General features: G+C 36.6%; 1 protein-coding gene across 1 annotated transcript in view; it reads right to left on the bottom strand.

The window, feature by feature from the left end:
• Positions 1 to 26,840, bottom strand: part of NDUFAF2 (NADH:ubiquinone oxidoreductase complex assembly factor 2) — a 187,418-nt gene that overhangs the window by 71,615 nt on the left and 88,963 nt on the right. Inside the window, exon 2 of the mRNA XM_082650577.1 lies at positions 4,853 to 4,942. Within this exon, the coding sequence (XP_082506703.1) occupies positions 4,853 to 4,942 (90 nt within the window). The remainder of the gene's footprint in view (positions 1 to 4,852; positions 4,943 to 26,840) is intronic.

The raw sequence follows: 26,840 nt of genomic DNA, 5'->3' as shown, positions 1-26,840 counted from the left end.
AATTCTTCGTCCTTATTTGACATGGTTGATCACTTCTTCCTCCTTGACACTTTTTCTTTTATTTCCCACTTTTCTGGCTGCTCCTTTTTTGTCTTCATTGTCTCTAAACCCTGTTATAGCCTAGGGGTCAGTCTTGGAACTTCTCATTTTCTTTCTTTTTTTTCTTTATAATTCTTTTCTTTTCTTTTTTTTACTGGAGTATAGCTGATTTACAATGCTGTGTTAGTTTCAGGTGTACAGCAAAGTGAATCAGTTATACATATACATATATCCATTCTTTTATAGATTCTTTTCTCATACAGGTTATTATAGAATATTGAGTAGAGTTCTCTATGCTATACAGTAGGTCCTATTATCTATTTTATATATAGTAGTGGTTATCTATTTTATATATAGTAGTGTGTATATGTTAATCCCAAATTCCTAATTTATCCCTCCCCCCTCCCCTTTCACCTTTGGTAACCATAAGTTTGTTTTTTACATCTGCGACACTACTTCTGTTTTGTAAATAAGTTCATTTGTACCATTTTTTTAGATTCGACATATAAGCGATATCATATGATATTTGTCTTTCTCTGACTTACTTCACTTAGTATCATAATCTCTAGGTCTATCCATGTTGCTGCAAATGGCATTATTTCATTCTTTTTATGGCTGAGTAATATTCCATTGTATATACGTACCACATCTTCTTTATCCATTTCTCTGTTGTTGGACACTTAGGATGCTTCCATGTCTTGGCTACTGTAAAGTGTGCTGCAATCAACATTGGGGTACATGTATATTTTGAATTATGGCTTTCTCCAGATATATGCCCAAGAGTGGGACTGGTGGATCATATGGTATGAACTTCTCATTTTCTATTTACACACATTCCCTGATCTCATCCTGTCTCCTGGCTTTTCAATACCATTTATTTGCTGTCAACTTCCACATTTTATCTCCAGCCCAAAGTTTTCCACCAAATTCTTAGCTTATATACAACTTAATACCTCTACTTGGATATCTAATAGATATCTCAAACTTCATTTTCAAACTTGATCTCATTTTCCCCCCAAATGTCCTCCTTCCAGTCTTGCCCCTCTCAGTCAATGGCAACTGCACTTTTCCAGGTGAGGCCCAAAAGTTTAACAGTCATCACTGACTGCTCTCTTTCTCTCACATTGCACATCCAATCTGTCAGCAAATCTCATTGGCTCTACTTTTACAAGAGATCCAGAATGCAACTACTTCTTTCCACTCTCACTGTTACTCTGGTTCAAGCCACAATTAGCCCTTGCCTGAGTTATTACAAGAGCATACTGTCTCCAAGTTTTCTTTATGCCCCTCCTCAGTCTCTTTGCAATGCAGCAGCCAGACTGATCCTGTTAAATATAATTCAGGGCATACAACTACTCTTTTCAAAACCTTCCAGCGGCTTCCAATCTCAGAGGAAAAGCCAGAGTCCTTACAATGGCCTATAAGGCCTACAAGATTGAGCAACCTATTACTTTTCTAACCTCATTTATTACCTTCCCTCTGGCTCTACTCCAGTCACGCTGGCTTCCGTACTGTTCCTTAAAAACCTGAGCATGCTCCTGCTTCAGGGCATTTGCACTAGCTCTCCAGGAATGCTCCTCTGCTTCTTATCTTCATGACCAGCTCCTTCTGCCTTTATTCAAAAGTCATCTTCTTGGGGCTTCCCTGGTGGCACAGTGGTTAAGAATCTGCCTGCCAATGCAGGGGACACGGGTTCGATCCCTGGTCTGGGAAGATCCCACATGCCGTGGAGCAACTAAGCCCGTGCACCACAACTACTGAGCCTGCGCTCTAGAGCCCGTGAGACACAACTACTGAGCCCACGCAGCACAACTAATGAAGCCCACGCGCCTAGAGCCCATGCTCCATAACAAGAGAAGCCACCGCAATAAGCCCACACACCACAACTAGAGAAAGCCTGTGTGCAGCAACGAAGACCCAACACAGCCAAAAATAAAAATAAATAAAATAAATAAATTTATTTTTTTTAAAAAGTCATCTTCTCAACAAGGCCATTTCTTTATACTATTTAAAACTGTAAAACCCTCCACAACACTTCCTATTCCCTTTATCTGCTTTATTTTCTGTGGCCATTAACATACTATATAGTTATTTATCTGATTTATTATCTTTCTTCCACCCACTCTCCCACTCCAGAATGTAAACTCCATGAATTCAGAGGTCCTCAATAGATGTTTATTAAATAAATGAATGAAAAGGGTGAACCGTTTAATACATATCATGGCAGGAAATGCAGCGTGTGGGTACCTGTATTCTGCTACTAACAATTGACAAATACAGTATTCATCTGGACCTGAAAATACTTTAGATTCACTTGGGGTTGACACTATTCACTTTAAGTTTTTTTCTTTCCTTTCCTGTATACAGTGTTTTGTGTATTTATTTATATTTTACTTTACTTTTTCATGGTATGGAGTTCTTATTTTTTACATTTAATTGATATGCAACACTATAAAAATAATTTTTGTTTCAATGTTTGGTTGATACATTTGTTTTAAGGGTGTGCCCCATGGGAGGGTTATGCTAAATTATTAAGATCAGGACAGAGCCATAAAAAGCATTAGAATTTCATTCTAATTCTCTGAAAGTCTCAAACGCTTAAAAATGAGTCACTACCTATTTATTTATAACTTAATTTATTTCTATAAACATTTTAATTCTATATTACTATTGGAAAAAATGATAAAATAGGTTCATTATAAGAAGGTGCAAGCATTATTTGAGAATTGCAAATGTCGCTTATAACACTGGAGAGTCTGTTAAAATAAAAAAGCTCAGGGACTTCCCCGGTGATCCAGTGGTAAAGAATCCGTCTTCCAATGCAGGGGGCATGGGTTCGACGCCTGGTAGGGGAACCAAGATCCCACATGCTGCGGGGCAACTAAGCCTGCGTGCCACAACTACTGAGCTCACGTGCCTCAACGAGAGAGCTTGTGTGCTACAAACTACAGAGCCCATGCCCTGGAGCATGCGTGCCACAACTAGAGAGAAACCTGCGGGCCACAATGAAGAGCCTGCACCACAATGAAAGATACTGCGTGCCTCAACAAAGATCCCGCATGCTGCAACTAACACCCAACGCAGCCAAAAAAAATAAATTAAATAAATAAATATTTTTTTAAAAAGTAAGAAAGCTCAATTACTCCTGGACATTGCCAGTTTATATTCTGTATTTCTTCAAAAAGTCCCTGGTATCTACCCATTTTAATGTTCTTTTCTCATAGTTCTACTATTTTCATAGCTAATAAAGAAAAATGGAAAAGATATGTCCAGGGAAATATTTACACTCACATGCTGACATAAAAATAACTCAATGCCTATAGCTACCATATGTTAGGTATAATGCTAAACCCACCAGGAAGCAAAGGGTCCACTGCTTACAGTGTGTAGCTGTATTACCCAGGCAGTTTATCTCATCTTTCTAGAACTTAGATTCCCTATTAAATGGGACTACAGTGTCTACCTCATAGGATTATTGTGATAATTAAAACAATATAATGATTGTGAAGCAATGGCATAATACCAGGTATACAGGTAAACACTTGACAAATGTTAAGTGATATATAAGATAGGTATTGGTATTTTAGTTAAGGTTCTTTTAGTTTCAAATAACAAGGGTTAACTCAAGCTAGATTTCAAGTATTTAATATATACTTACTGAGCACTTACTATGTGCTTTCCTATGTGCCAGGCACTAGGCTAAGAACTGGTAATAAACAAGGGGAAATTTATAGCACAGATGTGGATGGCACTTAGAACCTGACGGCAGACTTTCAGATGAACTTCATTCAGAAAGAAATGGAACTGGGAATTGGAAAGTTGCTGAAAACATAGGAAATATTCTCTGCCTTGCTACATAGAGTTGACTCTTGAACAACACAGGGATTAGGGGCACTGACCCCCTCGTAGTCAAAAATCCACCTATAACTTAACAGTTGGACTTCCATATCTGCAGTTCCACATCTGCAGATTCAACCACCACGGACCGTGTAATACCATAGTATGAACTTACGGAAAAAAATCTGCGTATAAGTGGACCTGCTTCTAACCTGTGCTGTTCAAAACAAAAAAATCAAAACAAAAAACAAACACCTGTGTTGTTCAAGGGTTAACTGTACTTCTCTTTGCAGACTGGTTTCTATTTTCTTCTTAGTAGATAAAGAAGTTTTTTTTCTGCAACAAAGTTTAGATAGTGGATTGAAGATAGCCACCCATGTGCTACCAAGTTCATATGATACTACTCCAGCCTTATGGAAAGACTGCTACTATTTTCTCTTCCTTTCATTTTTTTACCTTAATTCCAAAGTCCTGACAGGGATCAAGTAAGTGTCCATCCTTGTTTAAACATGGGGGCAATTAATGGGGTCACTGTAAGTTGAACAAATATTCCAAATGGCATCTACAGCAAGTATTATCCACAATTTATAAAAGAGGAAGCTAAGACTGAGAGGTATGAGTTACTTTCCCACGTGCATGTGGGTAGAGTGCCAGAAACAGAATTCAGATCCTCAGGTTGTATAAGTGCAGGGCCAGCATATCAAAGTGAATGCCTTCTTCAATTCTGCATCTAAGAAACTTTGCTTGCCTCACCCTAGTCCCATCTCTACTAATGCTTCTTAGTTCTTTTCACTATGTTCCCTTACTAAAATGTAGCACCTTCACAACTCTCAAAGAAATGCAAAGTTTAAAAAAAGTTTCATGGATTCAGATTGTAAAAGTTTTTGCAAAGAACATGAAATAATGTTATGTTCTTATTGATTTTGTGTATAAACTATTTGCCTTCCAAAAGACACTACTAAAAGCAGAAACTTACCTTCCCATTCTGCTGGGATATCCCCTACTTCATAGTCTATTTCTCTTTTATTTGCTGATTCTACAATTCTTTTCTCTCGAATAGTTTGTCCTGTAAGACAAAAGTGATTATTACATTTTTAAATGAACCCATAATACAGTAGTTACTACATGAAATATTTTCTCTTTAGATATTACACACCTCCTCCTATGATAAGAGAATTAACAGGGAAAAGAATAGATTCCATTTAGAATTAGGTATATTAGAAAAAGCAGTTTCTAAACTACTTCAGAAATTTTAAATTTCCTACATTGTATGCAAAATTAATTTTGGTAGAATAAGTCTAGATTCTGTGTACAGAAAAAGAGAAACCAATTAATTTGCAGGCCAATAAAAAACATTTTAATAAACAACAGAATGTTTAACTCCTTCAAACTCTGCAGGTATATATATCAGAGGTGCCAGTGGCTGCTGCTACTGCCTAAGGGAATCAACATTCATGGCCCCACTATGGAAAATAATATGGAGGTTCCTTAAAAAACTAAAAACAGAGTTATCATACGACCCAGCAATCCTACTCCTGGGCATATATCCAGAAAAGATGAAAACTCTAATTTGAAAAGATACATATACTACAATGTTCACAGTAGCACTATTTACAATAGCCAAATATGGGAGTAACCTAAGCGTCCATCTACAGATGAATGGATAAAGGAGATGTGGTATATATATATATATATATATATATATATATATATATATATATACATACACTATGGAATATTACTTGGCCACAAAAAAGAATGAAATATTGCCTTTTGCAGCAACTTGGATGGACCTAGAGATTATCATACTAAGTGAAGTAAGTCAGAAAGAGAAAGACAAATACCATATGATATCACTAATTTGTGGAATCTAAAAACTAATACAAATGAACTTATTTTCAAAACAGAAAGACTCACAGACATAGAAAACAAACTTATGGTTACCAAAGGGGAAAGGGAGGAAAAGGAAGGATTAATTAGGAATATGAGATTAATAGGTACAAACTACTATACATAAAATAGATAAGCAACAAGGATTTACTGTATAGCACAGGGAATTATATTCAATATCTTATGATAAGCTATAATGGAAAACAATCTGAAAAGTATATATATATATACATATATATATATGTATATATATAAAACTGAAACACTTTGCTGTACACCTGAAACTAACACAATATTGTAAAACAACTATATATCAATTAGAAAAAAGAGCCTTGATTATAACCTTTCAAAGCAGCAGCAGCTTTGTCAAAATGGTGATTTCAAAACATATTACTTTGTGATTGAAACTTTGATCCTGAGGAAACCAGGTAAGTTTCTATTTCCCAACAGTTAAAAAATGTGCCTGCCTACTCCAGGGAATGCAGGCTAAAACAGAGAAGGTATTGGTAGGTAATGATGAGAGGAGAAGTATGGCTTAACAATGGTCAGAACAGTCAGGGAGAGAAATCTGGGCCTTGCAAAATACCACTTTCTCTTCCCACTCCTAGGCCAACCTTACACTATGCCAAATAGACTGGGTCACATAATTCAAGAAATTGACTTTGTTGACTGCAAATCTCTCTCCTAAACTACCTGAAATTCTACATTAAAAAATTCCTTCGGGAATTCCCTGGCAGTCCAGTGATTAAGACTCTGCGCTCCCAATGCAGGGGGCATGGGTTCCATCCCTGGTGTGGAACTAAGATCCCGCATGCCGCAAGGAAGGTACGGCAAAAAAAAAATCCTTCAATTGAAGACAAGGAAATTTCTAGGAGTGACTGTGCAGGAGAAAGGGAGACACAAAAGGGTAGCCTAAGAATACTGAGTGGCTAGTTTTATTTCCTCTGCCTTAGTAATAGTAAGTGAAAGGCTAGAATTTCCTAGACAAGCCATTAATGGCTAATAACTCTGAGATGAGCTCAGGGAATCTCTGCATTTTATTATGGACTCATTTAACTGGGCTGATTTAATCCTAATACAGAGGTTTTCCAAGTTTTATAAAGAGGAGTTACCTTTTGCTTATCTTATCCAATAAATACACAGGAGGACAAGGGATTAGTAGTAAAGTCCCCAGGGTGTAGGGACAAGAATTAGGGTAAAAGGAGCCTCTAACAATGACAGCTGCACTACTCTCATAGCAGAGGCTCAACATATATACATATATTTTTACTAAAAGGCTATTTATATCCAAATATATAAACACATCATAATAACAAGTTACCATAAATTTAGCATAGACTAAATTTACTAAAGTATGTTTACATTACAATTTTCAAAATGTTTGAAAGAGTCAAAATATCTGTGTCTTCATATATTCCTTATCTAAATACCAGGATGTAAGTATATCTTTTTAGCAATAACAAGTACAGAAAAGAAAATTATCATCTAAAATACGAAATGCTAACAGATGGCCTTCTGAAAGTACATGTGTGTTCTATAAGCTTTTAAGTGTATGTCAATGAAATTTAGTGCATAGGGAGAGAACAGAGAGGTCTACCATTTCCAGCAGCACCACTAAATGCATATATAAGTAAGTATATCTATATGTCTGTGACATAAAAATTAACTTTTTATTCCTACCCTCAAGTTTATAAACTTCCTTTGTATCCTAAGAGTTTTAAGCATCAAAATTCATACCTATTTTTGTGTATATGGAAAGACAGGAAGAGTAATTCATGAGTTAGTCACAGATAATTGCTGAAAAAAACCTTTGTTTACAAATAGATGACATCAAAAGTTTATGAAATGCATGTACACATCTTTAGCAATATAAAATAAGGCCATTAATTTATTGAATAAACTCTTGGTAATCAGATATGGGCTTTTCCCTCCAAATAAATTGTTTTAAGACTACTCCTTCTGTACAATTTTTATGAATTGGGAATAAAACTTATGCCTCCCACTGAGTAAGAAATTATGCACAAATTGTACACTTGCTCATCCTAATATGCTTTCATACAAGAGTTGTAAAGACAATCCTACTTCTCATAGCAAAATAAATTTCCATCTAGTAAATGGAGCAAATTTAAGTACTTACTCAAGTGTTAAAATTTTAGGGTCTAATTTACATTTAAAAATTAACTTAGGGACTTCTTTGGTGGCCGAGTGGTTAAGAATCCACTTGCCAATGCAGGGGACATGGGTTCGATCCCTGGTCCGGGAAGATCCAACATGCCGCGGAGCAACTAAGTCCGTGTACCACAACTACTGAGCCTGCGCTCCAGAGCCCGCGAGCCACAACTACTGAAGCTCACAAGCCTAGAGCCTGTACTCCTCAACAAGAGAAGCCACCACAAGGAGAAGCCCACGCACTGCAACGAAGAGTAGCCCCTGCTCGTCGCAACTAGAGAAAGCCCGCACGCAGCAATGAAGACCCAAAGCAGCCAAAGATAAATAAATAAAATAAATAAATTTTAAAAAATTAACTTAATAACAAAAACTTTTAATCTAATATATGTATAGGTTTAATAAGTCTTAATACAATAATAAACAATTGACAGTGGCGTACTCTGGTGGTGTTTTACTTAATATTAAACAATATTAGATTTAATTAAAACAGTCAAAATAAAAGTTTGAATTCAAGTAGATCATAATGATCAATGGTATACGGATTTAAAGACTGGGTAAGTAACAGTACAATTTCCCAAACTTAAAAAAATTTAAAGCTACCTGCCATTGAACTAATTGCCCTATGACGATAGCAGGTTTCCTATTCCTTTATTTAAAAAAATATGGGGCTTCCCTGGTGGTGCAGTGGTTGGGAGTCCGCCTGCTGATGCAGGGGACACGGGTTTGTGCCCAGGTCTGGGAGGATCCCACATGCCGCGGAGCAGCTGGGCCCGTGAGCCATCGCTGCTGAGCCTGCACGTCCGGAGCCTGTGCTCCACAACGGGAGAGGCCACAACAGTGAGAGGCCCGCGTACCGCAAAAAAAAAAAAAAAAAAAAAAAAAAAAGGAATCCATTCAGTTAAAAGAAAAAAAGGCAAGATTCCCTTTCAGGTATCAGGTAGACGATGGGTTTAGATAAGAGATGGATTTCATCTGTTCTACTGGGTTTCTGGGATAGAGTAAGAACCCTGGACACAGACTCAGGAAAGAGGAGTTAGAGCAGAGTTCTCAACTTCAGTCATTCAAGTGCCAGCTTTGCAATTTTGGTCACACTTTGTAGTATTATATTCCTAATATTTTTCTTTAATTTGGCTTGCTTTTTTCTTCAATATTCACTTTTTACTTTACCTCCCCCCCAAAAACCCCATGAAATCACTGACTAAATACACTAGTTGTATTTTGTGTTCAAACATACATAAAATAGATATATCTTAAAAATGTAACGGGCTGTCTTTGTACCTGCTGAAGTCATCTTGTAGACCACATTTCGAAAACCACACTGGTCTATAGAGACAGGCCCAGCAGAACATACAGTGATACAGGGCAAAGGAACCAACATACCAGTAAGAAATTCCTGTGGATAGGAAACAGCTGATGAACATCAAAGTCTTGCTTGGATTGTGTTTACCCTTCATTTCATAAAATCCTATGTTATGTACAATCTTATGTTATGTTTGAAAGAAGAGGGCAGAGATCTTAGAAGTAGGAAGGGAGTGGCACTCGTCTGAGTATATACTTCTCAATAAGTTTGAAAGCATGCTAATGTTCTGTATATTCAAAAAATTAAATCAACATGGATGTGAAAGGGAAAAAAAGAAGGAAATGAAAGCAAACTGCAACAAATAAACCCAACTTTATTTCAGACTAATAACATAACCACACTGAATGGGGAAAGAAAAGAAAGTGGTATGTGCCTATGTACCCTTACTTTCAGGAAGGAAAAGAACTGCAAACACATCCTGAACTGTTTGTAGTATGTTTGTTTTCTGTAGTGGTATGGGCGAGGCAGTTCTGAAACTACTCTAGATATATTATATGATTCAGCAAATGAGTAAATGTGTTAATGTTATTGGAAGCAGGTTTCTCATTGTAGAAGGACATACAGATATGTAATGGGGAAAGGTAAAAAAGTACAGGGGTCAGATTGAAACTGGAGATATCAGTTACTTATGATAAATAAGATAGATAAGTATTTATACACAGATATATGTATTTCCATGCATACATATGTATATATTTTCCTGGTTCTATGTGCAGAAAGAGCCTAGAAGCAAAGACCCTAATAGCAATAAGGACCCCTAGAGCCCAAATCTTGGCCTCTACGCCATTATCCATCAAAAGAAACCACGATTCCTCAGGAAAATGGCTGATTCCAGGCCTAGGGCAGGGTGGGTTCAAGATGAGCCTGGAGCATCTTGCTATGTCAGAAAATAAGATTTCTCAAAAAAAAAAAGAAAGAAAAAAACAATGATAATAGGGGCCTATCACAAGGACTTAAGGGCCAGCTTCAGGGCCAGCTTAGCTGACACTGGCTAAATCTGGGATAACCTGAGCACCAAAATAATCCAGGAATTATAGACCAGCAATTGTCAAAGTGTGATAGGGAAGTCTGAGGGGTACTTATGACTCTTTTAAGGTGTCTGTGAGGCCAAACCTATTTTAATAATACTAGATGTTATTTGTCTCTTTCACTTTTATTTTTTCATGAATGTACAGTGGAGTTTTCCAGAGGCTACATGATATGTGATATAGTAACATACTGAATGAGGAAACAGATATGAAAAATCTAGCTGTCTTTTATTAAGCCACACATTAGGGGATCTGTAAAACAAAGCAATGCTACTCTTTTCTCTAAATGTTTCTGTTTTGGAAAGTATAGTTACTTCTGATCAAAAATATATTCTTTCTGTAAACATTTATTACATTTATTAGGGTTATTTTTAATGAATTAAACACTTTTAAAATTCTGTTTCAGTTTCAATGTGATAAATATTAATACATATCTCATAAACAAAGCTTTTTCAATAATTGTGAAGAGTTTAAAAGGATCCTGAGACCAAAATGCTTAAGAACTATATACCACTGGAAAAAAAAAAAAAAAAAAGAAAAAAGGAACCCATAAAGGTAAACTACTAAAGATATAGATAAATAGATGGATAAATAAATAAATAGAGATAAAGGAGCTGCTGCTTACCACAGTGCTAAAGAGTAAATGTGCAGCAAGTGCCAGAGCTGGAAAATCATCATTTTGTAACCATCTTGATAAAGAATGGTTCTTGCAAGAATCATTAGTGGCAGGAGATTCTGTCTTTTGTTTTTTATTTAGAAAGAATTTCCCTTTCCTCTACCTGCACTGTGTTCTTACACATTTGAAAGCTGAACAAGACTTACACATTAAAAGGATGGTTGGGTTAGAAATTTATAAAATTTCTAATTTGGTACCTCAAATACTGCCTTCCTAGGGTCTTAGTGATCCTACTGATGAGTAAGACCCTTGACAGGTACCAGTCTGAGGCAGGTGACACCAACGGTCCAGAAGAATGAAACAGCAGACTTAGACATCTCTCCTTCCCTGGGCCACTGCTCCTTCCTTAATCCATCCACACAGGCCAGGGAAAATATTTAAGCAGGCTTTAATCTTTAAATTTTGAAGCATCAGAACTCACAAGCTATCTATTATAGTGGAAAAGGAATTTTCTTCCATCAGTACCAAATCAAAGGTGAAGGCCTATATTGGTCGTGACCCACTAGCACGTGTGATCTTGGTGAGGGTTTTCAACCAGCTGTCTACTTCCAGCCCAATATTTCCCACTGGTGGGGCACTGCGAGGAGAGATGAATGGAATTCAGAGGTGACTTTGGGGTGGAAAGAGAGATTGGGCTGAGTAAAGTGACACATCTCTGAGACAGCTATCCCCCTGAAAACAAGCAAGATTCAGGCCTTTGATGCCTGACAGGAGCCCCTGGCTTGGAGGAATGGTAATGAAGTAGGTAGGATGGCCAAGGTAAGACCCTTTCTGTCTGACTGATGTCTGGCCCTTTACCCCAGTGGCAGAGATCAGTGCAAACCAGGTGATAATTCTAAATCAGTTTGCGTAGTGATGTATAAAAGACTGAATTTTGCATACGAAAGGAGGCTTAGAAGTGTCAATGCATAATATATGAAAGCAAGGGCTATTGAAAGCCAAGAACCATACTACGTATGTTAGATTTGGGGACTTTAAACCTTGTTATTCTGAACCCTCATAAATTTTTTTTAAAAACATCAATTAAGAGTACTAAAATAAGAATCCTTACACTGAAAGTCATTTTCCCATATGACTTAAAGCATAATTTGACTGAAGTTACTCAGATGTAGCATTTTTTTATTAAGAATCTGCTATGTACCAGGCAATGTTTAGGTGCCTTTCATATGTTATCTCTTATCTTTAAAACAATCTTTTAGAGATGAGGCAAAAGAGGCATTAGGTGATGAGATTATCCAAATATACATGGCTAATTAAAGTAATATAGCCAGTATTTGTACCTAAGTATTTTTCTGACTCCCAACAGTACGCATTTTCCATTTAAGATTTTAAAATTAGCATTTACAAAGTTTGCACATGGTATCATTACAGATATCCAATTAAAAACTAACATTTTATTCATAACTATCATAAGCTATTATTTTCCTAGAGTGATCAAATGAGGCATTCCTACTTGAAAATGTGATGAGTCTATAATTTGACATATCCTACATATATTTATGTGAGCATGGAAGACTATCTCAGCAGGTCTCAGCAGGTAATACTTTTTTAAAAGCAATTAAAGAGAACTTCCAGATAAGCTTTCAGAATTTTTAAGACTGCCAACTAGTTCAATGGACTACCTAAAATCTTATTAGCTTCCCCATTCTTACAGTTTTCCCATAAGGAATCTCAGCTTCTTCTATTTTAGAAAATCCAAAATTATTTAAAACACTTGGCTATTCTAAAATGCTTTATATAATATGGTTTAACTTTTCAGGACCCAAAAGCTGAAAGGTCTTAAACTACACCCAGAAAAACAGCAGGAAAATCCCAAGGGACCTATTTCCTCTATTAGCATAAACATTTTGTGGCAAGTTTATAGCACACCAATATTCTTTTGTTTAAATCTGACTTCATCAATTTTTCAAAAGCCATCAATAAAATTTAGGTCTGAAAGTACATAGGAAGAATATCACAATTTAAGAAAAAAGATGAATCTAATGCAAATTGTATCTGTGCTTTCCACATGGACAATAAACTCTTATTTACTATTTATTTTTTTAAGAGTTCCATAGTAATATTATAAGCAAACAAAAATTTAAAGTTCCAAAATGTTATTCAACCAACAAATATATATTAAGAGTCTATTACAATAATCTAGAAAGATTCAAAGTCAAAAATTAAACAGGTTTTCTGATTTCTGATTCTAGTCCCAAATCAAGCACATACGTCTTAGAAATGTCTAGTATTTTACTTCATTTACTGCCTTTCCATTACTGTGGAAATCAAACATTGAAAATTATTATGTTTTTAAAAATAAAAACACTTAAATGTTATGTAAAAAATCATTTATTTTCTAAACTGCAAGGAATTTTTGATTCTCAGAAAAAGTGTAGCTATATTTCTCTTGCCCTTCAGCCCCCAAAAGAGGTAATTATTAAAAAGAAAAATTCAAATGATGGATTCATACTATTTAGTCCATGTAACAATGTGTTCACTTTGAAGAGCTGAAAGAGAAGCAGCTATTTCACGTTTTCATTGATGTGTAGGAAATCAGTATCTTGAAAGTACTTTATTCATCTAATACATTCTACAGTTCTTTGTAAAGCTAAATTATCTTCAATGTATAAAGTATATTTATATTGAGAATTTGAGCATTTAAGAAAATAACACAAAAAACTAACATTAGGTGATTCTGCTGTGATTACATCTGAATCATGACAGATGAGTTAAATGTCTTAAATACACATAAAAAAGGAAGGAAAATAAAGGGGGGTAAAAAATTTTGTAGCCTAATTAAATAGGCTTTAAGCTATTATCACATGGAAATTCCAGGTTTTAAAAAGACTATCTTATAATGAGGAAATTTATGACTGACTGGAAAAAAATTTCCATTTTATAGTGAAAGTTGCTAACTAAACCAAGCAAATTCCATATGGTACACCCTTAATAGAAAAAGGAAGAGTATTTTCTCCTCTCAAAATTAGCAAACACTCACAGTGTGGTATAAACCAATATAATCAAGTATTTGATTTCCACTTTGAGAATCCAACTTGAACACTTGGGGCTGTCAATAGAGAGGTAAAGAGAGAAACTGAAGGAATTAATTTTTAAAAGTGGCAAATACTATCAGAATTTAGAGAATTATAAAGTTATGCCACTTGTAAAGTTTGGGCCTAGCCCAAACTTTATTTTCACATTTGAAATTTCTAGATCCAGTTTCACAGAAATCAAATAGTACTTGGTCATCTATCAAAGATCTTAAAAGCAGGGGCTTCCCGGGTGGCGCAGTGGTTGAGAGTCTGCCTGACAATGCAGGGGACACGGGTTCGAGCCCTGGTCCAGGAAGATCCCACATGCCGCGGAGCAGCTAGGCCCGTGAGCCACAACTACTGAGCCTGCGCTCTAGAGCCTGAGAGCCACAACTACTGAGCCTGTGTGCTGCAACTACTGAAGCCCGTGCGCCTAGAGCCCATGCTCCGCAACAAGAGAAGCCACCGCAATGAGAAGCCCGTGCACCGCAACGAAGAGTAGCCCCTGCTCGCCACAACTAGAGAAAGCCTGCGCACAGCAACGAAGACCCAATGCAGCCAAAAATAAAGTAAATAAATAAATAAATTTATTTAAAAAGACAAAATTAGATGACATAAATTTTACCTTCATTCTCTACTCCAGATTCACTGGTAGAAAGACACGCTAATAAACTGTGATTTCACCAAAAAGAAGACTGTTAGGAGCATGAAAAGGTAAGATTGGTCTCATTTTGCTTGTCAGGGTTGCAATAAAGACCATTCATTCTGCTATTTTTACCTACTTATTCCTTATTTTCCATTGATATTAAAAAAGATAAAGAAAAACAAGTTACAAATAGTGAAGATCTGTGAAATGGTAATATTACTTTAAGATGGTTATCTCCAAAATTACTGTGTACATAAAAGTGGGGACTGCCTCTATTCAAGAGTATACTGGTAATGCATGTCAGGATATTACCTACAAAAGAATCAAATAATTGGACTTAAAAATTCTGTTTTAGTAGTAATAAATGATAAAGCTTAATATTTTTTCCTACTCTTTGCTACTTCTTTTTAAGTTTCCAGCATCTAGAGATCACATAATTTAGTCTAATTTAGCAACATATCAATAACATTTTTTAATGCGGTTTTATTTATCAGTATTATCTGACTCATTTAGAAGATGAGCAGAATTATATTTATTGAGCAACATTTATATGTATGGTACTTAGTTGACACACTTCCCACATCCTCCTTTCGCTTTGGGTCTAGAGCAACTTAACTGTTGTATGACAACAGCACCACCTATTGGCTGGCAAAGGGATTGGAATAATCCAAAATACCACCTGCTTCCTTGCCCTTCAGAAAGACTAATGGATAATTTGGGCTCTTTTCTTCATTTGTTATTAAACCCACTTGAAAAAAATTTCAGCTGAGTTAAACCCACTTGAAAAAAATTATTTTCTCATATATATCGTCTCTTTTTTTTCTCCTTCATGTCTCCTGTTAAAAACCTGTAGAGTTATTGCATCTCTCTTGATTCCATTGCTAACCAATGTGTTTTTGTTAACACGCAGTAATTCAGATAAACTGAGGATTAAAAGGGTTTTGTGAATTATTCTGGAAAATGAAATGTCATTTATAACACAATTACTGTTGAAAAATTTACTGAATTTAAGCAAGCTGCTTATGTGGAATTTTGGAATTCAAGTAATTTGTAGGTTGGGAACTTGCTATAATACAAAAACATAAAAAAGCATTAAGACTCTCACTGTAGTTTCCAAGGCAAATAAAGAAATAGAATTCTGATACAAAGCAATATTGGATAGACCTTTCCCCCTTTTCAGAGCTGATGAACATCTATCTGCCTTGTCCTGTGGAATTTGAATATTGCACTACACACAGTGGAACACTCAAAAATGATGAGATGTATTGCTATTTTGCAGTGGCTCATTAAAGGTACACCAATGATATAGGAGAGAACATTAGAACCCATTATTTTAACTGTATCTCTATGATGAAAATAACCACAATTACATCTATAACCCTAACCACTTAATGAGCTCCAATCATGAACTTGGATGTCCTTACACTTCTGTTACGCAGAGTTCTATATCTTTCTGTAATACATCCTTAGTATCTAGCCCTTGAGGTTGTCCTATCTTCATGGTAAGCCCTATAAGTTCTCATCAGTGGGAATTTTGCACTGAGGCAGAGAAACATGTAAGATACCCCAAGCTAACTGATCAATATGAAGTCATTTTTATTGCCAGTACTAATCAAATAGCAAAGGGTTTTGTCCCTTGGCCTTTTCCCTGTATCTCAGTTCTAGAAACTGCTCCTGAAATCCTGATTTGAGCCCAATTTGTTACAGGCAGGGAAAGGGGGCTTCTTTCTGCCCCATATACATTGTAACCATAACTGCTCTCACCTATCTGGACAGAGCCTATTCTTGGTGGAAAGACAGACCCTACTCCCTTACACTGATTCCATGGTCTACTGAGACCTGTTTATGGCCTAATGTTGATGTCAACTGCCCAGGTTGCCAAGACCTCCTTTTGTCTTGCAAATCACCTGTCCAGGACTCTTTTATTGGCTCCCCAGGACTTGGAAACCTATGGTCCGGCCTGTTTAATCAGTAGTTATGACATCTACCTCTCCTGAGCCTCAACTGCTTTTCCTTTTAAATCTCTCAAATCTTTTGATAGTACTATTACTTTACTCATTTCTTAATTCAAAAACTTCACTTGTTTTTACAAGATGAATATACTTAACATTACATTTTTATGGTTAAATTGGTCAGTATTGTGTTTTTTATCACAAAAATTTTTTCAATTTTTAAAAATTTTAAACAACTTCAATTGATTTTACTACTGCTCCCCTCCCCAACAATGCAAACTTTCAACAAAATACATATACACATATTTATCTTCCTCTAATTTATTCTTTTTATCTCATTATTACATCACCACCCTCACCCAGGCCCTTCTTGTTTCATGCCTATATTAATAGAAAAACCTCTCTAACCATACTATATTGATGTCAATTCTTTATTGTTCAGAAATCCTTTCTTTAGGAAACCATTCATTATTCCATTCCTTTTGATCCTGTTCTGTCCACTGAGTTTGGTGGGGCTATCACCCCTCCATCTACAAGTAGGAATGTAAACTAAGTCTGGCCACAGTATTACATCCTTTTAGCCACAAAAAGTATGTCAGGGATGGGCACATGACTCCAGCTGGGCCAGTAAGCATGTTCCTAGAACTTTTGCTGGAGCTTCCAAGAAAGACTCTCAACCTCTGTGATCATGAGCTATAAAGACCATACAGACCTGGAACTGCTGAGGCCAGCTACGCTACATTGTGGAGAAAACCTACCTATGAATGAAACCAATTGGGAGGAAGGTAGAGTCATGTGATAGAGAGAACACACCCTGATGACTGAAGCTATTTTTATTTTTATAAATCAAAAATTAGTCATACTCCTCCAAAATAGTTGTACAGACGATTGATCTCATAGCCATCGTGAAGTTCTGACTGGAAGGTTGTCCTCTTTTGAATCAGCTGCTACAAAGCTCAGAGTTGCAAGCCTGTGTGCCACAAATACTGAAGCCCGCGTGCCTAGGGGCTGCGCTCTGCAACAAGCGAAGCCACCGCAATGAGAAGCCCACGCACCGCAACAAAGAGTAACCCCTGCTCGCCACAACTAGAGAAAGCCCGCTCAGCAACGAAGACCCAATGCAGCCAAAAATAAATAAATTTATATATATATTAAAAAAAAGAATATGCAAACATATTAAAAAAAAAAGCTCAGGGTTGCGTTTGTGGTCCACTCTTAGAAAATGTGCAGGTAATTAGAGTTTATATTAAAGCCTCATATCTGGCTCCACTATTCCCTCACCCTGATTTTATTTTCTCCTTTCACTGCAATTTTATGCCTCTATCTTCATCTTTGAGTCTTCAATCTCATGTCTTTTCTGGAAGAAGGAAGAGAATGATCTTATAACACAGTTTTACTGTATCACAACTCTATCACTCTTTCTATACAAAACTTAAGATCCTACTGCATGTATTTTTCTTTATATATATATATTATTTATTTATTTATTTGGTTGAGCCGGGTCTTAGTTGCGGCAGGCAGGTTCCTTAGTTGTGGCTCGCGGGCTCCTTAGTTGCGGCTCACTGGCTCCTTAGTTGTGGCATGAGAACTCTTAGTTGCGGCATGCATGTGGGATCTAGTTCCCTGACCAGGGATCAAACGCGGGCCCCCTGCATTGGGAGTGAAGAGTCGTAATCACTGTGCCATCAGGGAAGTCCCAGCATGTATTTTTCTTAAAAGCAAAAATCTAAATTCTTCACCTCATTTAAAATATATATAACTATAAATATAGTTATATATATAATAAATATTTATTTTTATAAATACACACACACACAAAGTACATAAGTCAAACACTTTACTATATATGGGAGAAAGAAAAAGAAGGTTCAAGTTGCTCACAGTCTGGTTCAATGGTGCCAATATTTTTTCACTATGACTCACATCAGACAACCTAATGGCCTCACATTCCCAGAGGCATATCAAGACACATGGTATGTACAATTCTCAGCATGATAGCAACAACTTTTCTCTTTGGCTATTACTGATCTGAGACATACTGGTGGTCTCAGGGGGTCAGACGGTTAAGAACAGAGATTGACTACAACACAGAGAGACAAGTATAAGAGAGAAAATGCTCTACGCTATACCACACAAGAAAAAAAATAAGGTACTCAAAGCTGTGGAGTAAAGACGAATGGAAAACTTTTGATAAGAGATACCTATCAAACAGGGGTTAGGCAGGCAAAGGAGGAAGAAAACTGAGATTAGAAGGATCATTCCAGAAAATGGAAAGTTTAAAGAACAATTGGAAAAATAAAATAAAATAAAGGACAATTGGATATTACACAGGGAAGATGGTGAAAATAATTCTGGGCATTTGAATATATGCTACTTTGTATAGTATGTCATCTTTCTAGCATCACTAAAAAAATCAGCTAATCCATATGATACCATTTTTAGATACACAAAGCCAATTCCTTTGAAAACCAAAATATTTCCAATCTGACCATTTTAATGAAAATAATGTTTAAATACTTTACGGATTTTTTTTTCTGCTTTAGTAAATTAAACACCATTCTATGTACTCACTTTCTCTTTGGATCTCACGCTAACTATAAATAAGTCATTATACAGTTGACCCTTGGACATTGCTCAGGTTAGGGACCATAACCCTCTGTGCAGTCAAATATCAGCATATAACTTTATGGGCTGCCCTCCATGTACATGGTTCCTCTGTATCTGCAGATTCAATTGATCACATATAGTACTATAGTATTTACTATCAAAAAATTCACATATAAGTGTACTCGTGCAATTCAAACCTATGTTGTTCAAGGATCAACTGTATATTGTACTTTAACATAAGTAGGTCTTACTGAAATTGGTTTTTTGACTTAGAAACTATCCCACTATATTATAATAATCCAGTTATTTCTTATTGCCAATAAGTATTACTGCCTCTAACTACTGTCTATCACCTTTTTACCCATCTTTTATGTGTAGAAAATTATGGGGAAAATTGGCAGAGAAAGGAATATTATCAAACTTGCTAAATCCCTAATTTGTTTTCGCACACTATACCAAGTTATTAGCAGCTCTGCTCTGAGGATAGCTGTATTCTGTATAATGTTCAAAATACATAAATTTTGTGATTTACTTTTTTTCGCACTACCTCGAAAAGATTTTGTTTTGGTCAATACTCAGGCATGTTTTCCTGACTTCTCAAGCTGTCATAAACCTCTCTCAAGGACTATCATTTGGGGTATAATAGATTAGAAAAGAGTCAATTGGCACATTATTAAAATTCAGACTTTTCCCATAATCTCAAAACAAGATTGTACATTACATAATAATGTTCTCTGTGTTAAAGTTTCATTTAAAATATACTACTCTACCTCACACCTATTAAGATAACTACTATTAACACCCCCCCAAAAAAACTAATAAAAAAATGGAAAATAACAAGTGTCAGCAAGGATGTGGACAAACTGGAACCCTCATGCACTGCTGGTAGAAATGTAAAATGGTACAGATGTTATGGAAAACATTATGGTTCTCCTCAAAAAATTAAAAATTGACTTATCATATGATCCAGGAATTCCACTTCTGGGCATATAACCAAAAGAATTGAAAGCAGGGTGTTAAGAGATATGTGTATACCCGTGTTCATAGCAATACTACTCACAACAGACAAAAGGTGGAAAGAACCCAAGAGTCCATTGACAGATTAATGGATAAACAACATTTGTGGTATACAGATACAATGAAATATTACTCACCCTTAAAAAGGAAGGAAATTCTGACACATGCTACAACATGGAAGAACCTTGATGACATTATGCTAAGTGAAATAAACCAGCCACAAAAAGACAAACACTGTATGATTCTACTTATATGAGGTACCTACTTTCTTCTATGTTCATAGAAATAAAAAATAGAATCGTGGTTGCCAGGGACAAATGGGGAAGGAAGGGAAAGGAAAGTTTTTGTATAATGGGTATACAGTTCAGTTTTTCGAGATGAAAAGAGTTTGGGAGATTGGTTGTACAATAATGTGAATGTTCTTAATACTACTAATCTGTACACTTAAAAATGGTTAAGATGGTAAATATTATGTTATGTGTATTTACCACAGTTACATATATGTTGTATATGTGTGTGTGTGTGTGTGTGTGTGTGTGTGTGTGTGTGCACGAGCATATAAAAGTTACAGTTTTGTAGCCCTGTTTTGACAATTCTTCAACTTTTGGTAACTAAGGAGTAGTCCCCTCAAAGGAAGTGAACGGACACATTTAAAAGGTCTGGGGTTTATCACAGAAGTAAGAACAAGCATGTTTTTCTATATATTTCATCTGTAGCTTGTTCTCCAAGTGAATTACAAACTCCTATGTATAAACACAGTGTCATCTGCTTATTGTAGACAGTCAATATTCTATGCCAGGCAAATAGAAAGCAATTAATGCTGGTTGACTTAAGAATGTTTGGGTAGCATGTTACTCATATCTCCAAATTTTCACCATATAATTTTAATACATTTAATACATTAGAACTGAAAGGAAACTTGGGAGATCCTAACAGAATCATCATCAAGCCATTTCTTAAAGCTCTTAAAAACCAAGGAATGGAAACTTATTCCTTCATCACTCATTCAAAGACATTATGCATTAGGTTAAAAAATGTCCTCATAAAATGTTGTGGAACTAGACAGAGGTAATGGTTGCACAACAATGTGAATTAACTAAATGCCACTTAAATATAAACTTGAGTCAAGGACAAACAATTCGTTGGCAGAGAAAATGGAATTTAAATTCTGGTCCATATGACTTTAAAGCCTGTGCATGTACCATTTTCTACTACCCTGTAGTGTCAACAAATATACAACCAAAATAGTTAAACTGCTTTATATAACTAAAATGTAAGTTTGGGTATATTGAATACTTGTCAAGAGCACAGTTAGCTGTGATGGAGGATAAAAATCCACGTCTTACTCCTTAAATACCTTTTTAGCTCTTGATGAGATCCTAAATTACATGGACTAAAAACAACTTTTCCCTAGAAGTGAGTTTTTTTAATTTAAATCTTTCTTAATAAAGGAAACTCTTTATATCAAGGAAGACTGGGTTTATAAAAAATTACTATGTCCTCTTGTGACATATTTATACTATTTTTAGTAAAGGGCTACTTGAATATATTGACTCAAATAGCATATAATTAGAGGCTATAATACCACAGGGATATACTTGATCTTTAAAACTGCCAAATTAAAATCCTTTCTATATATATTACAAAGAATACAAAATTCTGATATAAGTCCAAAATGCTTAATTTTGTAGATTAATATACATAGGCTTTTTTAATGTACCTTGGCTCCCACAGAGAGATGGTAGGGGCGGATAGTTTTACTTTGCATGTTGTGTCAAAAGCAACTTGAGACACAACCCACAAACCCTAAAAAAGCAGATCCGACTGTGAATGTTCCTCTGCCACCATTCCCTTCTCAAATCACCCATCTTAATCCACTCTGGTTAGACTCTGGTGTCCTTACAGTCTCAAAGATGATGTAATATTTTGCACTGCTTCATTGTTTCTACCAAAAGGATGAGTAACATCTAAATCACAAAGAAGAATGAGGAATGACACTTCTCCTCTACAACGTCTTCAAGAAAAAAACACAAAAGTTACAGGAAGAATTCTTATTCAGGTGTTAGGATTAAGATCAACTTTTCTTAGATTGAGAAATAAGGTGATTAGCCCAGGTATAATGGTGTGAAGAGAGCTGCCTGGGATATAGCTTTTGACAACACTAACTTCTCAATGCAAATTATTAAACATTTCCATTACCTGTACCCTTAGGAAAATTCATTTATCCAAAAAGAATCCTAATTTTATAACTCTAATGTCTCATTCTTTTTTTAAAAAAATATTTATTTATTTATTTATGTATTTAGGCTGAGTTGGTTCTCAGTTACGGCATGCGGACCTCTTAGTTGCGGCATGTGAACTCTTAGTTACGGCATGCATGTGGGATCTAGTTCCCCAACCAGGGATCAAACCCGGGCCCCCTGAATTGGGAGCGCGGAGTCTTACCCACTGGACCACCAGGGAAGTCCCTAATGCCTCATTCTTCACTTCTATAAAACAAAACCTGTCCATGACTTTGAAATAGTTCAAGGCACCTTATCTGATTAAAGAGCATCCACATTTTAAACTCAATCTCCTTTTCAAAAAGTTTAATCTGAGTAAGCACTAACCCCAGGATACAAAAATAATTTGACAACTGAGTTATTCTGCAAGAAACGATATGAATATTTATCTGTTTTTTTTATTTAAAATGGATAAACAAGAAAATATATCTCCTCAGCTGAAAGCCATTCAAACATAATTTCAAAACTCTCCAACTTGTAAAGGGAAAAAAGAGCCAAGGGAATGAATTTTTAAACTTAGTTCCAGAACATATTAGGAATTTTAAAAAATATTAGAACTAGGTCTTATTCAGATAAACACTTAAATTTGTGGTATGAAAAAGAAATGAATTCATTCGTCAATAATGAGAAGGCAATTTTGCAGGGAAAAATATGAAAAGAAACAAGTCTATCTTGATTTTTTTCACTTCCTGTTTAATAAATTGCTTTGAAAGTAAACTTTCTTTTACTCCATCTTCCATGAAATAAGGACTATAAAATCATTAATAAATAGGTAGAAAGGCTTTCCTTTAACCACAGTGACAGTATATACCCTTACATAAATGCCACTTAAGCTGACTTTAGGCATACACAGCACCACCAAACACTCCATTTCACTCCCTTTACTTTGCCTGACCTGACCTTAATATCTCAGTAGGAAACCCTACTGGGATGAGATACTATTCTGGGAATAGTTGGGTCGATTCTTTTTTAGGTTGTGTGCTCTGCGGAAGGTTATAATCCTACCTGACAAAGACAATGTTCTAGTCATGGTTTAAACAACATGAAACATCAGAGAGAAAAATGTGGTTGTTACAGCACTGAGGTTCACAGGTAGTATGCATCTAGTACCAACTCTGGGTTGGTTCAGAAATTACTGAGGTCTACCCTCATTTCAAACAGTTATGGCAGTGTTTTACTTTGCAGGTCTCTACAAATAGCTAAGATTACCTTGACACCAGCTAAGCTGAAAAACAAATGCTGAATAAACGTAGATTTTTTTTTTTACACTGCATAGGCAATTGGTTAAGAGCACAGATACTGGAGCCAGACCACATGGATCTGCAACTTACCAGGTTATATTCTTTAGTACTACTTGAATTCCCTGTGCCCTACTGTCCCTATCTATAAAACAGGAAAAATAAGATAAAATATGATAACAGGATAATTTAGTGACTTGGCACTTAGTATTACATGTATTACCTATTACTATAAATTATTCTGTTGGTTGATTATAGTTTAAAAATCATACTACAAGCCAAATAAAGAGTTTTTTATATTAAACTTAAAGAGATAACATTCAGATATTGCATGAAGCCTCAAAAGAGAAGCAACACAGAAGTTTTAGTGCTCTCCCTAGGGTGTTATGAGGCTAGTGAGCGTAGAAGGTTTTCACCAGAGTGTAAGATTATGTTTAACAACTGGTAGTTTTGCTGCTGAAGGGTAGTGGTAGGCAAGGGGAAGTTCTGACACTCTTGAAGTTCTGATTAGCCTGATGCCCTGTAGAGTCTGGTGACTTCAGGATCAAAGGAGCAACTCAGAAAAGTCGGTAGGAAGTTCAAAGGTGAGGTGGCCAAGATGGAGAAGAAGGAAGACCCTGAGCTCACCTCCTCCAAATGGACACATCAAAATTACAGCTACTTACAGAGCACCTATCTATGAGAACAACCTGAAAACTAGCAGAAAAGATTTTCCACAACTAAAGACATAAAGAAGGAACCACGAAGAAACAGGAAGGAAGGATAGAGATGTGGTAATCAAGACCCACAGCCCTTGGTAGGCAACCTACAAACAGGAGGATGATCACAATTGTAGAGGTTCTCCTCAAGGAGCAAGGGGTCTGAGCCCCACAATGGGCTCCCTTGCCTGGGGGTCCTGCACTGGGAAGATGAGCCCCCAGAACATCCAGCTTTGAAGGTCAGTGGGGCTTGTGTACAGGAGAGCCAGAGGGCTGTAGGAAGTAGATATTCCACTCTTAAAGGGAACATGCAAAATTTCACATTTTCTGAGTCCTAGCACAGAGGCAGTCATTTAAAGAAACTTGGGGGACTTCCCTGGTGGTCCAGTGGTAAAGAATCTGCCTTCCAATGCAGGGGATGCGGGTTTGATCCCTGTTCGGGGAACTAAGATCCCACATTCTGCAGGGCAACTAAGCCCTCACACCACAACTACTGAGCTTACATGCCTCAGTGAGAGAGCTTGTGTGCCACAACTACAGAGCCCACGTGCCCTGCACGCCATAACTAGAGAGAGAAAATCCACACGCCACAACTAGAGAGAAGCCCGTGCACCACAACAAAGAGCCCACACCACAATGAAATATCCCATGTGCCACAACTAAGACCCAACACAGCCAAGAAAATAAAGTAAAATAAAAGGAAATAAAGAAAATTAAAAAATAAATATTTTTAAAAAAAGAATAGGAAAAACCATAAAGATACTTGGGTCACACACACTTGCAGATCTTGGAGAGCTCCCAGAGAGGCAGGAGGCTACTGGGACTCCCCCACTGGGCACACAGATGCAGGCAGCAGCCATTTTGGGGAGTTTCTGTTCCACCACAAGGGCAGTGGGGCTGGCAAGCACCATCCTGGAGTCCTCCTTCTAGACTATTAGTGATGGGGGCTTACTCGTCCACCAGCAGGCCAGCACCAGTTCCGGACTATTCTGGGTCGAGCATCCAGCTGCATGGCAACCCAGCCCTGACCACCAGAAGGCTGGCACTAGCCCCAGGCCCCCCAGGCCCCCCCAGTCAGTGGTGCTGTGACGCAGCTCCACCCACCAGAGGGCCAGCAGCCATAGCACAAGGCAGGTATTAGCAGCCAACCAGGCCAGGGGCCAACACCACCTACAGACACACCCACAGTAGTCAGCCCTGCACAACAGAAGGGCCCATGCAGCCCACACAGGAGGCACCCCTAAAGCATATAACTCTGGTAACGAGAGGAGAATGTGCTACTGAGCCCCACTGGATGTCTCTGCCCCATTGGAGATCTCCTACAAAAGGCAATTTCTCCAAGATTGAGAAATGTAACCAACCTACCTAATACATAGAAATAAACACACTGACTTATGCAAAATGAGGAGACAGAGGAATATGTTCCAAATGATGGAACAAGACAAAACTCCAGAGGAACTAAGCAAAATGGAGATGAGCAATCTACCTGATAAAGAGTTCAGGGTAATGATGCTCTGTGAGCTAGGGAGAACGGATGAACACAGCAAGATGTTTTACAAAGAATTAGAAACTATAAAGAAAAAACAAACAGAGTTGAAAATACAATGACTGAAATAAAAAATACACTGGAAAGAACAGTAGATTCGATGGCATAAAGAAATAAATTCATAAACTGGAAGACAGAAGTGAAAATCACCCAAACTAAAAAGAAAAAAGAATTAAAAAAAATAGGCCTCTGAGACTAACATTCACATTATAGGTATCCCAGAAGGAGAAGAGAAAGAGAAAGAGGAAGAGAACTTATCTGAAGAAATTATAGGTGAAAACTTCCCTAACCTGGGAAAGGAAACAGCCAGCCAGGTGCAGGAAGCACAGAGAATCAGTCTCAAACAAGATGAACCCAAAGAAGTCCACACCAAGACACATTATAATTAAAATAGCAAAAATTAAAGATAAAGAGAGAATCTTAAAAGCAGCGAGGAAAAACAAGTTATGTACAAGGGAACTCCCATACAGCTAGCAGCTTACTTCTCAGCAAAAACTGCAGGCTGGAAGGGAGTGGTGTGATATACTGAAAATGATAAAAGAGAAAAAACTACAACCAAGAATATTCTACCTGGCAAGGTTTTTATTCAGCTTTGATAGAGAGATCAAAATTTTACAGACAAGCGAAAGCTAAGAGTTCAGCACCACCAAACCAGCTTTACAACAAACGTTAAAGGCAGTTCTTTAAGTGGAAAAGAAAAACAAAACAAAACTAAAAATAATGAAAATTTAAAAAGGAAAAATCCCATTGGTAAAGGTAAACATACAGTAAAGATAGTAGATCAACCACTTATAAAGCTAGCAGGAAGGTTTAAAGAAAAAATTAGTAAAATTAAAAGACT

Source organism: Grampus griseus, assembly GCF_964374135.1.
Source record: "Grampus griseus genome assembly, chromosome: 3".
NCBI classification, from domain to species: Eukaryota; Metazoa; Chordata; class Mammalia; order Artiodactyla; family Delphinidae; genus Grampus; species Grampus griseus.
This window is presented reverse-complemented; position numbering and strand designations above follow the sequence as displayed.